The 15,831-nt window shown below is 34.6% G+C and overlaps 1 protein-coding gene across 1 annotated transcript in view; it reads left to right on the plus strand.

Moving 5' to 3' along the window:
- DMD (dystrophin) overlaps positions 1-15,831 on the plus strand; it is a 1,215,125-nt gene that overhangs the window by 517,862 nt on the left and 681,432 nt on the right. The window contains 5 exon segments of the mRNA XM_035901725.1: positions 5,269-5,448; positions 7,471-7,599; positions 9,040-9,210; positions 12,412-12,534; positions 14,000-14,137. Coding sequence (XP_035757618.1) covers positions 5,269-5,448; positions 7,471-7,599; positions 9,040-9,210; positions 12,412-12,534; positions 14,000-14,137 — 741 coding nt within the window.

The following is a 15,831-nucleotide window of genomic DNA, read 5'->3' on the forward strand; positions in this document are numbered from 1 at the left end:
GATAAGAAAAATGACATGTGGGTGGAAAGATAGTCATTAAACATTGTATATTAGAAATCCGTTTATAATTAGAAGTCTAATTTAGTGAACATATTTATCACTGAAGACGTTAACCATTGCAGGTTTTATTTGTCTTTGAATCAGGAACTGGCCCAATAAGAATTAGGTTGCCAGAAAAACATGTTCTCAAAAAGGATTTGGCAGCTGGTTGCGGAAAAGTCCTGTATCACTCCCTACTATCAGCAGTATGAGTCTGCCAGTGCTTTAATGTTATATTTTAGCAGAGTGTATAATACCAGTGAATATAAAGTTGACTTGAAGTACTTAGAATTACATTAGCTAACACATTTAACAGCATATTTCCTATCAGTAAAATCAGTAAATGAAAATGATCTGAAAATTGCGTCAGCTGATTCATAGTCAGTGGCCAGAATGCAATAAAATGAAAGATGTGCTGTGAATAAACAAACAAATATGTATAATCAGCCACTGAGAAGGCCATAATGTCAGCTTCTGATTAATTTTGTAATCCCACCCGTGAGAGCTGAGCCACCATTTCTTTTGGAGAGGTTTAAATTGCAAAGATTACTTCCAAGTAATCCACAGTGTACAGACAGTGTGGAGGCACATAGAACTTTTCTTCTATCATTCATTGCTGTTGAATCTTTTTCATCTACCTATGTTAATGACCAGCACAAATAAAATATTATCCTCTGTATTTAGTCACAACTCCGGTTTGTTTGAAAAAAATCAGTAGTTCAATTTCATATATGATAGTTTTATCATTATAAAGTATAGCTCAGAAACCCTTTCCACCACGTCCTCAGTAAAAGCCATTCCTATGTAGCTTCTGTTTTCAAACATCATTCATTCCTAGTTAGTATTTGCTAATGTGAAGGAGGTTATGATTTTCCCTCCCTTATGAAACATCAAGTAAAACCAAAACAAAACAAAACAGCAAACCCCAGTAGTATTCGTTACTAAACTGAAAGATAAAGAGTGTGCCACAGTACAGTGGGGTTGGAGAGCAAGATGTGTATGCCGCTCAAAGTGTATATGGCTGCCAGGGAACTGCGTTTATTTATACTAACATGATTCGTTCTTTCATCCTATGGACCATATGCAAAATAGGTAAAATACCATTGTATGCAACTTGCTTGTCCCCATGTCTTTCAACACTGCAAAGCAATCTGCCTTCTCTCCAAGTTTCAAGCCATCCAGATCTGTTTTTCTTAAATAAAGCTTTTATTTTACACTGCAACTTCTTTCCTGAGGTTTTGATGGTAGGGACTGGTATAGGGAAGCTCAGCTGGTCTTATCTCCCTCTCTTCCTTCTGGTGTTACTGGGATGGGGCTAGAAACTGGTCACCTGAGTCATGTTCTGGATGCAGAATTTTAACAGAGAAGAAGGATCTGTCTGATTGCTTTCATTTCCTGGGTGCCAGGAACCTAGATGCCATTTCTCTTGCAAATGTTCAGATTCTGGGACTTCAGTGGTGACATGCTTCCCCAGTTTTGATTAATGCATGCTACCAACATTTTTCTGAGAAACACAAATGAGAAAAGAATAATGGTTCCTTTAAAAGCTAAGAAAAGATTCCATTCAGTGAAATACAAGTGAATTTTTGGGGTCAAAGAATTTCTGTTGTGGTATCCTGTGCCAAATAGCCACAACTGGTACTTCAAAAAAGTGGAAGTACAAGAGCTTCTTTCAGAGATATTTCAGAATTCTGTCTAACAGAAATTAGAACAGCAATCTGAATGGAGAGATTGCAATCATCTTTAACTCTTGTATCTGATGATAGATGTGATCCTACATGGAGGCATATGCAAAGAAGAGATGACCATGTAGATATCTCTCTTTCTCCCCTTAATATAAGCTCTAAAATTTGTATACCCATTTTAATGGATCTGTCTTTCCTGAAATTATTTATGGAACCTTTGTATTCCAGCAAGTAATACACACGTGAATAAACTTTTGTTTTATAAATAAATATACTAGTCCTAAGGAAAAAAAAAAGGTCAATTTCATGACTTCACTATAATGGCAAATAGCAGAGTTAATGCAATCTGTTTTAAAATACTGTTGAACATTGCTGACGAATTTTCACAACTACAGTCGAATTTTAGATGTTATGATTTCCCTAAAATGCCAGCTTTTTCCCAACTTCTAACATGTTTATGTATTTTATTTATGTTACATAGTTTCATCACAATAAACACACAAAATCAAAATGTATAAAAAGCCTAATCCTTCTGGGAAGAATTTCACTGCTATATTTGTTAATGTTTCATATTGTACCCATTGTAGAGGTGTTTGGGATATTAGGGTTTGGTTTTTTAAGGGTTCTGCTGTCTGGAATGTCATTCTTGTACTTCTTAAATTACAAAGCTAATGCTTTTAATTCTATAGTTAAATTTATATATCTTTCTTACATATTTTCAAATAAACTTCACAGCTGAATTGCAGTCTGACGTTAGGGCACCCAGAAGGGGGTTTAAATCCTGCAAGGTTGGGGATTTTTACCTTAATTTTGAAATATGCTCTTCTATTCCCCAAGAAAATACAGGGAAAAGTGATGAATGAAGGCCAATTCACTGAATACTGGAAGTTGGTCTTCAAAAATTAGCAGATTTTGAAAGCCACTCCCTGAGCTTTAATGAAATAATCCTGGGATCATGACCTTTTTTTATCTGTTTTATATAATGTTGTTAAAATAATAGCAGTCCTTTTGTCTTGTTAGTACAGAAAATTTACCAACGCTATCTGTTACATTGTGATGGATAAAGTATATGTATATTGTCACTGCCTGGAAATACTGAAAAGAGAATTCTGCATAATATAATGAAGAAATGTCAAATTAAAACAAAACCAAAGCAAAACAAAACAAAACCATGTTATCAGAGTTGTCAAAGAACTGGAAAAAAGTTATTGGTTTACCTAGTACGCATTATATCATACAGATTAGGTCCTAGCTGATAATGCAGTGTGGAACCCTTCTGTCTTTACAGACCCTGCCAGTTTTTGAACTGTATTAAATGGGTCCAGGTTTTTATATATTAGAACTTTGATTAATAGAGATTTGAAGTATTGCAGAAGATAGCTTTTTCATCTCAATATTGTGTTGAAGGCCTCAATGTTTTTTTTCTTAAGAAGCTGGGGGGAAGTGTGATTCTTTAGTTATCTCATTGGTTATTTATGTCCCTTAATTGCTGATACACAGGAGTGTTAATATTTGTATTGCCCAGAGGTACACCTAGTCTTTACTTTACTGCTGGGATCAGGCAAAGTGCTGCTGCACTTTTTGTTATAGATTGGGAATTATGCATCTGGTTTTTGGGTAGCAGTTTTATTTAACAGATATTTAATTATCTGATCCATCTGTTTGTATTTCTAGTTGGGCTTAATATTTATATATATTTAGCCCAAGACTGGTCTGAGTTTTCATACATGTAAAATGCAAAGGAAACCACAACCCATAGTAAACGTGCTTCAGAGATTCTTTTCCAAATGGAAGCAAATTATTCTGAAAAGGTAATAAAGCAGCTTAAAACATTCCATGCGGAGTTGGAGGTAAATTATATTCTTTGTCTTATTCCTTTTTGTGATGACATTTTGTACCTGCTGTGAAACATATAAAATTGTATTAGAAGAGGGCATATTTTTCCTTTAATCTGACTAGAACCTGTTGAAATTTAAAACTCTCCATATCAAATTCTATAATTCTTTAGTTTATAGTTAATAATCTGCATTAATCATGTCTTGATTCCATTACAAATCCTCTGTATTTGAGAAAATTGGTAGAACGTGGAAAAATTCTCATACTTACATGAAATGTAAGTGTAAAACCCTTTCTGTGAAATAACGTTATAAAATTAGATCATTAATTCTGTTAAGCATAGGAACCGAGTAGCTGCTTTAAGCATAACATATGCCAAGTAAGTTGGAGGTACTATTAAGATTATATTGTACCAAAAAGTAATTTCTATACTGTCTTTATTACAAACTGACCATGAGAGGTGTGATGTCATGGAGGTGATAAAGGTGTAGTTCTAGTCCAATAACAGTGTTGATTCTGAAGTGGAAGAATTGTGACTGGTTTGATTACAAGTGGTTCTTCTTCACTGTATTCAAGTCATCTGTGAGAAGTCAATGTCTCTGGATGTGATTCTTAATTTTCTCCTAACTTACTTCTGTTTGGACCACTTCATTTCTAGTTGGAGCTTTATTCTATAAGCAGAAACCATGTATGTCTGGATCATTGCTATCAGGTGCCAAAGAGCTCAGATAAATATTTCTCATAAAACTGATTATATGCCATATTAGGTGTAAGGAATTTGTGCCTCTCCTTTAGTACTCAGCAAGACTGTTATACCCTGCATGTGTCATCTCAGTATTTAGCATTAAATTCCTGCTTTTTTACACATTGTCTAAATATTTTGGGATTTGCTCCTTTTGTTAAACTTGCATGTTGCAACAAATATTAAGAAATTAATAATGAGTAAATTATGTGACCTTAAATATCATTTAAATCTGTTTACATAAGGTAAGATAATAATGGGAGGAGATGCTGGAAATCTAGTCTTGTAACACTGCATATGAATTTTAATCATTCAAGCTTAGAGTTGCTATGGATAATAGCTTATTTTAGTATTTTGGTTCTCAGAGTAAAATCCCAAGTGAATGGAAAGATGCATTTCTACAGTTAGGAAACAAGAAATCTAACAGGAGAGAAGAACATGGTTTCTGCTGAAAAAGATTGCATTGAAAAATATTAAAGGAATATTAAAATATTTTATGAGAATATTTCAGTGGAGTTCTCTAAGTCTTAAGATGTCATCATAATGCTTTATTATTGTCCCAGCTATTGTGTAAGCTTTATGTGCTATTTGATAACTATGACATTTTATTATGAGCAAAGTAACTTAAAACATCTTAATATAAATATTGTAAAATGTGGATTCTTGTTTAATAATTAAGTACTAAAACTATATTTTGAACACTGGAATGAGAGGTAATTCACACTTTTTAAAATTAAACTAGTAGCAAAAATGATTATGAAACTATGAGAACTTTTACAATTTCATCAGAGCTAAAGAGGAACAATTTACTTTTTACTTACTGCTCTTCACAGATCATTTTCCCTTTCTATAGGAAGCAAGAGTTTGTTTTGCAGTATGAACTTTCTGGCTGTTTTAATATTTGATGTTCTTAATGTGGAGAATTTCTTATTTCCTGAACTTTTATTTTTTATTCTGCTTATGTAGGCAACACGGAAGGAGATTGAGAAACGCCAGGTCCATCTTAAGAGCATCTGTGATTTAGGGGAGAATTTGAAGACAGTGCTGAAAGGAGAGGAAAGCCTAGTGGAGGATAAACTCAGCCTCCTGAACAGTAATTGGATAGCAGTAACTTCACGTGCTGAGGAATGGTTCAATCTGTTACTGGTAAGGAAAACGCATTTGTTCACATAGAGGAAATACTGGTGCCTATTCATAGGTGCTCAGCCTTATAGGAGTGCTTTTTCTGGTGTGCTGGACTACGCTTATTGGGTACATAGTTACACAGACAAGCAGATTGATTGTTGTTTAATACATTGTATATATTTTAAGAATCTGACTGTTTACAGAATGATGGATTTGTGGAGTCTTTACTGTTAGTGCCCATTCCTGTCTGCCTCAGTAGTTCCTGAACTATTTTTTTTCCTGATGAATGAAATGCAGTTTCTCCCCAAGGACCTAGACTACTTGAACATGAATCAATTCAAAGAAATAGTCAAATAAGTTGAACTAGTCTTGGTACTGATACCAACAACCTTGTCTGCTTTTGGCTACATTAACATTTCCATTTGGAAGAGTAGTACAAGTGAGAAGTCAGTCCCTGCTTGCATGTTGGTTTGGCCCACAGGGTAGCTTTGGTGTGTGTGAACTAGATTCATTTCAGAGGCAACTAAATCAGAAACTCAGGGTGCACACCTAATGTGCTCAAGGACTATGATTTGCTCTTTCAGAAATGCATGATGTGCATGTATTGTGGTGCTTGTTTTGGTGGGGATACTTAGCTAAGGGCACCAGATCAAGCTTAGTCCAAAGTAAAATCCCTAAACCACATTTAGTTCAGATGCAGGAGCCCCAGCCCCAACTACTTCAGCTGCTGATAGTCACGTAACTATATTCTCCCTTGAAATTAATTCTGCCGTGAAGAAATGATGGCTTGAACCCTTAAACAGAGAAGAGTCTTAACTATTCCACTACCAGAATGCTTTGGGAAATCTGTATGCTGTTTCAGGTGCTGAGAGAATGGGAATGCAGTTTCAGCCCAGAGAAACTGAAGTGGGTCTTGAGAGTGTGTTAGCTTTTATCATGACTTTTCAGAGCTTGATGCGTTAGAGGTCCACTCCAGTCTGTGTGGCTACTTTGTGATTTCTTTTGCAATCATATACACCATCATTACAGGGCTTCTTTGGCTGTATGCAGTATACAAGTGCAAGCACTTGGCTGTGCGTATTTTATTTGGAAAACGTAAGCATTTCATTCAGTGTGATGTAGGTCCTCAGCTTCAATGTGATTATAAACTGATTATAAGAAACATACAATGGGGTTTATAGACTGATACAGTTATGCATTCCTCTACTTTCTCTCTGTTGTGGATTCTACAGCTACTGTATAAAATGAACAAGTTTAATTCTATAACGTATGCATGTTTGCCACAGTTGGAAAACTTGTAAACACAGACTGAATATAGATATTTTAGTAGTGTACCAGTGGTAACGACTGCAACATGTCATTGAGCTGTTCCTTTTGACCATAAAAAGTGTTACTTACTTAGTATTATGCCAAACTATACATAGCTCTCCTGGAGTTTTGAGGTGGATATGCAGAGACCTGATTCTAGTGAGGTCACCAAAAAAGACAAAAGGTGTGTAAATTAAGGAGGAAAAAAAATATTTATCAGAATAGCTTTTTTAAAAGCAGTCTCAAAGCTGAGAAGTTAGGTGAAGCGCAAATGAAAGTTTTATGTGCAAAGCTCACATTCTTGAATGTGACTTTGCAAGTCCATCCTTGTTTCCACCTGAGTTTCAGTCAATTTGGTGGCCTTCCAAAGTTCTGTACGTGGCTCTCGGGAAACTCTTCTCTCCACCTCTGGTAGGTCTGGCTGTCAGCTTCCTGTTCCTCTCAGCAGCCTGGCTGAGCTGTGACACCTGCGTCTTGCTGCGACTGTATCACCGTCCTGCCTGTCACTTCGGAAGCTTCTCTCTCTCCTAGAATGTCTTTTTAAAGAAACACAATATATAAAGTGAGAGCAAACAAACAACAGATTCTGTCCTTCACAAAACAAGCAGTTACTGTGTAAAATAAACAAGTTTAATTTCATGATGTATGCGTATTTGCCACAGTTGGCATAATTACAGGTATTATTTCAGTTCTGATTATTTTTTTGTATGCAGTATTTACCTTTTCCACATACAGGAATATCAAAAGCACATGGAAGCTTTTGATCAGAATGTAGCTAATGTCACAACTTGGATGTATCGTGCTGAAATACTGTTGGATGAATCTGATAAACAAAAGCCCCAGCAAAAAGAGGAAATTCTTAAGGTAAAAAAATGAGATTTTGTGGAAAACATTAATTTTATTCTGCAAAGAAATGTGTCAAAATTAGCCTATTTTGAAAGGTATCATAGATTGATTAACATTCTTTTTTCCGTGATAAAGCTACCCCTCTGGCAGCTTGTAGATTACTTAATAAATTTGCACTGCATTGCAAAAGTTAAATCCCTGCAGAAATAAAACCAGATATGTTATTGTAAGTCTTGAGGACTTCCTGGTGAGTAGAACAGCAGCTTATTAAACCTGTATTTGCTGCAAAATACTCCTTAAGCACATCTGGTTGAACGAAATCCTTTCTTCCTATGTTCTTCATTTCTGTTTTTCTGTGATACTTTTCTGATATCCATGGTGTCTGCGTTTGATATCTCTGTCATATGATTGTTTTAATTCTATAAACACTGTTTGCATTGATGCCAGACCAACACCACAGACAAGCATATTATATGGTGAACTTGCTGTATAATAATGTGTTAGTATATTGAACAGAAGGTTTAATTTGGCCCATTGCATCATTTGACCAACTGATGAAAAATTAACTTGCAAGATAGATGTGAATTTTAAAGTATCTTATTTAAAATACCTTCTTTGTTAAGATTATCTGTATGGATTTTTTTTTCTTCTGAATTCAGTGTGACGTTTTACTTCGTATTAAACTCCATGGGCAGTACATACTATCTGAGGACCAGTTTGCAAATCAAAATCAGAACTGTATTGCTGGCACTAACATAATGATACCATTTGCTAAAGCAAAACTTTACAAATTCCAAGGCAGAACATAAATCAATGCCTCATTGATCTTAGCAGGATTACAGGACAGGCTTTTGTAGTTGAATGAACAATTTTGCCACCATCAGGTACACAGTACAATTATCTTTGCCATCAATACAGGTATATGTATTTGTGTTGCACAAAGGCATTTCATACAGATGGTGAAATGTAATTCTTAATGCCCAACTGTGTTTATGATTCCTGAATGCCTGGCTGTCTTTTTTAGCCTCTGCCCATACTGGGATCTACTGTTAAGATTACTATTGCAGAGGAAGAAGGTATTTGCCCTCAGTTGTTTGTAATTTGTGATAGATTTGTAGAAAAAATTCCCACTGTTTTTCCTCTGGTCATTTTTCCCTGCTTCAACTATGGGCATGGACAGTAAGGAAAGCAACAACTATACGTCCAATTCTATAATACACGGATTTGCAGCTCTTCTTAGCTTCAGGATACATTTCTGCTATAAATTTGAGGGATATGAGAGGGAATGTTATCTAATGTATTTCTACTGGATTTACACACTCTTGCATAATTATCTGAATTTGCTTTGTGGTTTTGCTCCCTATTCCTTTGCACACTCTCTCTCTCTCTCTCTCTCTCTTTCTCTCTCTTTGCATTTATTACTAACTTCAAGCCCTGTCTCTTGCTCATGGACTGTAGCGCTTAAAGGCTGAGCTGAATGATATGCATCCAAAGGTGGACTCTGTACGTGACCAGGCAGTAGACTTGATGACAAACTACGGAGATCACTGCAAGAAAGTAATAGAGCCTAAACTGTCAGAGATCAACCAGCGTTTTGCAACTATATCACAAAGAATTAAGAGTGGAAAGGTAGGAGGACTTGCTTACATGTGGAGATGCATACAAAATGATATTTATATAAGGTGCACAATTACAACTATGTAGCGGGCTGCGGTTTCTCCAAAACTAAACTTTTAAAGGAAAAAATATGTAGAACCTATTAATTTTTTTTTGTTTAAAGTGTGAAGGTTTGGTTTTTTTGGAGTTAAGGTCTTTCACTGCTTCACCATCAGAAGTATTCACTGACTTTATGTGAATGTAACAGTGATTACTTCACTGACTTATAAAGATTGAGAAATATCGGGGAATTAGTAAGATTCTTAATATTCTGAAAGTATGAGTAGCCTGCTATAGACTTCTTTTGGAGGGCTAATTTTTCATTAAAGGCACCCAGCCTGTTCCTATGAGGCTGTGACTGACCAACATTGATTGGATGGATAGATAGAGAGATCTATCGATAGGTAGGTAGATAGATAGATAGATATACATAGATTGTATCAATTATACTTCAGCTACTCATCTGTACAACTAGTTTGATATCTGAAGTCAATATGGATTAGGTAATTTTAGTTGTGACTTCTGAGTTGGAATGAGGGAGGGCATAAGCCTCCTACTGTTTCTATTGTATTTGCTGCCTTTACTGTGGAGAGCTATTTGGCAGATTAAAGCAGGAAGCCATACAGGTTGGTATATAGGCTAACAGGAATACAGGGATCTTAATTCCCTTTTGCTGGGCTAGTGTAGTAGCCCTGGAAATGAATGCACAGAGGATCAGTGGTTTTCATTAGTTGTTTAGGGTTTACGCAGGGCTCAGTACCTCTTGTAACCAGTACGTTCTTTATGGATATTTGAGTTTAGATAAGTTTCATTTCTGGAACAGAAAAGAGTATGTCCTATGAATAAAGGTAATTTTTTTTTTTTTTTTTTTTTTTTTCCTCTTGGCCATCAGTAGAACTTCAGCCATTCCAGCATGCTTCTCATGTACTTCTTACAGAAGTACAAATTGTAGACAGAGAACATCTTGGCACAAAACTCAAACAACCATGTTGTGTGTCAATTTTATTCTGAACATCTGATCTCTGCAGTCTGGATTTCCATCTCAGTTTTACCTTGCACTTCCAGAGTGCTGTAAGCATACAGGGTTGATGCAGCCTTCGATAAGGTTGTGTGAAATTATTGCTTATCTTAAGGAACAATGGGACTGCCTGTAGATGGTTTATCATGGGTTAACTGTTTGCATTGCATGTTGTGGGCTCACTCAAAGAAGGGGGAAAAGATGCTTGTCAAGATGAAGTGTCTTCAGAACGCAGCCTGCAAACATCTTCCACCTGGCAACCTTCTCTCTCAGGTGTTCTCCCGTTTATGATTGTATAGGCAAGATGAGCTGAAATGGCAGCACCTCATTAAGCTTTATACACTATGTATCTAGCAAGATGAGAGGAATAACTACAGCACATAATTTTAATGGTAAATTAGAATTTAGGGGACATTTCCCAGGACCTTGGGCAACGGACAGCTAGGGTATGGTTGAGCTATAGTTCCAGGTATCGCATAAGATACAGTGGCAAAAGCTTGAGTTCTTGGTGATTCTGTTGACTGCTGTATGTGTTTGGATAAAGGACTAAATTGCTGGGTGCCTTGTTTTCGCCACCTGTATAATGTAGGTAACCACACTTGCCTTAGTAATGATTTCAGCTTCATGGACTTAAAAATTATTATTCTTACAGGGTGATATTATGCTTCCTAAGTGTTTGGGGTTTTTTATGCTTAGGTAAATTATTCACTTGGTGAATAACAGATTAAATAATCAATTCAAGAAGATAGTAAACTCTCATAATCTATTTTCAATCAATTCTCATCTGTTTTCAAATTAGCTATATTTTTTCAAATACTAACAACTATCAATACAAAAGTGAAGTAAATAAGAAATTACCTGTGAAGTCAGTAAACAGTAGTATATAATTGTTGTGTCCTTAATTAACAAAATGGTCATAGTGTACTAAAATGAGACTTAACATTTTCAAGTGGTCTTTGAACCTCATTCAATTATTGGAATTTCATTTAGTATTTTTCCTTCCATTTTCTGTTTTGTTATTGTTTTTAGCATTTGTCAGAATTAATAATTTTATATTCCAGTTTTATTAGTTGATTTGTCTTTTAGTGAAATTTAAGTACTTTTGAAGACATCCTTCAGAGCATTTGAGAATAAATTACTCTGTAGTTTGCTATTATTTCTACCTAGTTGAAGTGCTTGCTGAGTGTAATTCTGAGCTTCTTGATGAAAATTTGTGAACACAGTATTATTCTCTATAAATATTGTAGATTATTATATTTCCATTAATGTTTGTAAGTGCACAAAATCTTTGTCATTAAAACAATCAAACAGATACAATTAAGGTATTTTTACCATAATTCTCACAAGTTATCTATGGAACAGCTGAGAATAGATGATGCCCAGTCTCTTTTGTTTTAGCTGATTAACTTGGATTGTTATCATCTTCATTACAAACTTTTGTTTTATAATAAATATCAGTTGTACTGGAGGAAAGAGTAAAAGAGATCTGATTAGAATATAATGTGCTTATGTTTTTAGAAAGAAGACAGTTTTATGTCCAAGAGTTCCTAGAACATCATAAAGCATTAATTACCTTTAAATCTAAATTTTATGCAAGAATCATCAAGAATTTGTAGCTTGTTCTTGCATTTAAAGCTTTGAAAGAAGAAAGCTTTTTCCGTTGATCCTTTGCAATGCACTTAAGTATATTGCCTATTGTACATTTAATTATCCACAGGCACCCAGGTATCAGGTAGATAAAAGGCGGTGTATTATTGTTAATAAGTGGCACTAGTGTTAGAGTTTAAAAATGAATGCTAAGCTAAAGCACTGTAACTATATTGCCATTAATTTTGGAGGAATTGTGTCTATTTTGTTTGTTTGAATCTGTTCTTACATACAAATGTGAGAATGTAATATTTTTTTTCAATTTCCATTCACCATAGAATTATGATGTTTTCTTTTATGGATATTCTACAGTACTGTTAAACACCTATCTTTACTTGTATCTGTGGGTACTTTGACTTCTATGGTGTAGATATTTTTCCACATGATGGAAAGTCTATCATTGTTTTAGCAGTAGGGAGTAGAACAGATGTCTCTTCTCATTTATGTTTCTAATAAAACTATTAAGTATGTGATTTAAATAAATAACCTTTGTATTTCTCCCATTTTAGCCCTTCATTCCTTTGAAGGAATTGGAGCAATTTGACTTCGATATACAAAAATTGCTTGAACCACTGGAGGTTGAAATTCAGCAGGGGGTGAATCTGAAAGAGGAGGACTTCAATAAAGATATGGTAATTTGGTTGAAATGGAAGTCTGAGTGAAGTAGACAGGGAGATGAAAAAAACTGAGTGAAAATTAGAAACTTCCATATTTACATTGGGATCTTTAGATATGACTTGAACAAAATTTTACTGTGCTAATATATTATAAAATTAAGAGTCCCAAGTTAGCATTAACTAAAAGTTTTAGTGATAAGTCAATTTTTAACTTGTAAGAAAAACATTTTTTGACCCTTGCACAAACACTAAGCAAAGCAGGAATATTATATATGGGTCTGATACTAGTACCAGCAATATTACAGAAAAGGAAATTAATATTAAAATTTTTGTAGCAGTATAAAGACCAAGAAAACTCAGAATTATCTATCTAAATGGCCAATATAGTAAAAGAAGACATTCACTAAAAACAAATGCTAGGCAAAGATCATTGAAAGAAATGCTGCTTGCTAATTAGTTCTTAACAGATCTGATTTGACCATTTATTGTAAATAGTTTTTGTGGCTGTGGTAAGCTTTATTACTCATGTTTGGTCTTTGCAAGTAGTAAAACTATTTATGCATATTAGGGAAAAAAATTAAAAAGAAAAAAAGAGTAAAATACTGCTATGCTTTGCTACTGTTGCCACTGTGGTGTGTTTTCTCCAGAGTGATTTTCAGAGAGATGGCAGTTCTTGGCTGGGCAACAATACAGATTCATCTTTAGTATCCTCTCTTTGTGAATCATCTGCAAGATCAAATATATATTTCTTTAAAAGCAGTATTTTTTTCCTTTTAAGGAATTCTTCAAAGAAAGCTACTTTATATCAATGCTGAAAGGGATCTTTACAGGACTTTTTTTTTTTTTTTATGCAGGAAAATTAAAATTTAAGGCAGTTTGTACTGCAGTGGTAAATTCTAAGTGAATCAAGTTTGACAGGGCAGCTTCCACTACCTGAGCATCTTTTGTTCTCTTTCTTTACTAATGAAGTTTAGTGTGGTTCAAGAGTTACGTTCCCAGAAGCTCTGGCACAGATTAAACTTCTATGTAAAAAAGTACTTAGTGGTATCATTTTCCCTGCCAGAATAGCTGTTTTGCATTGTGATGATACATTAAATAGTCAGGCGCCCTAGCATACTGACAATTTCAGCGGCTGCTGACAGTGATTTAGAGTATTTTAGGTACTTCTTTTTGTTTTAAAGTAAAATATCTTTTACCTTTTTTCCCTTTAATGTTTTCATCCTGTTATCCTGGATGCTGTGTAAAATCTAATATCAAACTTCTGTAGGTTTTTAAGTGCTGTTTTACCTGTACTCCTCAAGTGTCTACGTGTGTTGTAGAAAGCAAGTAAAAGCTATTTGGTCTTCAGTATAGAACTGCAAGTATCTGTTAGATGATTACCTTAGCAGAGGAAGTGTAGTTTTTATATGTCTCTATCTCCTAGTACTTACACAATAATTAGATTAAAATACCCCTTATACTTGTTATATTTTTAAATCAGAGTGAAGACGACGAGAGCACAGTGAAAGAATTGCTGCAAAGGGGCAACACGCTTCAAAAGAGAATCACAGATGAGAGAAAACGAGAGGAAATAAAGATAAAACAGCAGCTGTTGCAGACTAAACATAATGCTCTCAAGGTATAGGAGCTACAATTATAAGCACATGCTACTAAAACAATTTTTTCTTCATTTCAGGGCATTGTTCTGTTAAATTAAATGAATCTTCATTACTCTTTAGAGATGAGTATTTTAGAACTGTTTGGCTAAAAACGTATATTTTCTTATATACTTCTCTTGATGCCTTGGAAAAGACATTTTAAATCTCCAGCTTAACAAGTACTGGTTTGTCCTCAGTGTTACAACTGTGTGATTGCCAGTTGGACTACAATTGTTTCTTTGATAGTAATTCCTTTTTTAACACATTATGGATGTTTTAAGTCTCTCCAACAGCAGTCAAGATCTTAGAATCAGTTCTCACAAACTTATATTTTCAGTTGTAGAGCATATTTCTGGTACCAAGTTGTTTTATCCTTTAGTACAAGATTCACATGCTGTGCTCTTTTAGTGGGAAAAGTGGCTCCAGCTCTTTAAAATAGGGTAGGTGGTAGTACCAATGGACTTAGCAGCTGAGAGGCTGAAAACCAGTGACACATCAAAATTTTGTGTTACCATGCACCTGGAGGTATGACTTTATGATACTGTTCTTAGAAACAACCACACCGAGACTTATTTGGACAAGCTACTAGTCGTAATTGGGAATGTTGTCTTTCCAGGGAAAATAAAAGTAAGGAAAGAAAGAATATTACAGTTGGAAAGTCAGCTTGGTCACCTACTTGGAGCTGTAGGCTCTGGCTACTGTAGAAGAATTTTTCATCCTATTGGCAAGCAAGTTTTTTCTTTCTTTTTAAAATTTTCATTAAGTTGTTCTTGACTTGGGGAACATGGGCTGGTTACATTTTATTATTACTTATTTTTAAACAGCATTTTCCTTTCCTGTGGTTTTCATTCTAAGTTTTACAATTTTGTAGATCTGTGTGAATTCAGTAAAAGAATAGCTGGAATATACCGTTATTTTTTCCACATTTAGAAGAAACTTGAAATCTATTCGGTGTTTTTGACTGCTCCAAGTTAAATGGAAGAAACTAATAATTTTTATGGAAACAAGAAAAGTGTTTCTAGAACTATGCTATTGACCAGATCCTTATTGTCTGTTTTTATGGAATAGAGAGATTGATTTCCCTTTGAGTGACTCAGTTAAGGCATTCAACCTTGTCAAATAAAATTCAATAAAATTCATCCAAATATTTTTATATAAAATATACCAGTAATTTTTAAATTTACTTCTTAGTAAGAAGATATAGTAGTGAAAATATTTTCTGAATTCTGCATGAGTGAAGTTAACAGTTAAAGCAAATGGAAATTGAGTATATTTAATAATATTTACATGAAATAAAATAACATTTTTAACTTCCTCTTAAAGAGAGGTTTTAATAATTTTATAAAGCTGAGTCACAAACACAAGACATTTGTTATGTAAATGGTATTTAATTTAGAAATAGGAAGCCTGTCTTTGCATACATTTCTGCATTGAAATGATTTTCTTCTGAATAGCTATGGAGTTTGCACGCAGGCTAGAATTTCACAGGAGGCCACAAAACACAGGAAGCCCACTTATGGCTAGATACTAAGTGGGCTGTGTTTCCATCTGTCCAGTAAGTATTCTGAGCAGAAGTGTTTTATATAAAATATTGACATTTATGTAAGAGTCTTAACTTCTCTGAATATTGGTGACTGTCTCAGTGGTTTATTCAACATGTTAACAACCCTGAATT

Source organism: Egretta garzetta, unplaced genomic scaffold (assembly GCF_000687185.1).
Source record: "Egretta garzetta isolate BGI_Z169 unplaced genomic scaffold, ASM68718v1 scaffold70, whole genome shotgun sequence".
In the NCBI taxonomy this organism is placed as follows: Eukaryota; Metazoa; Chordata; class Aves; order Pelecaniformes; family Ardeidae; genus Egretta; species Egretta garzetta.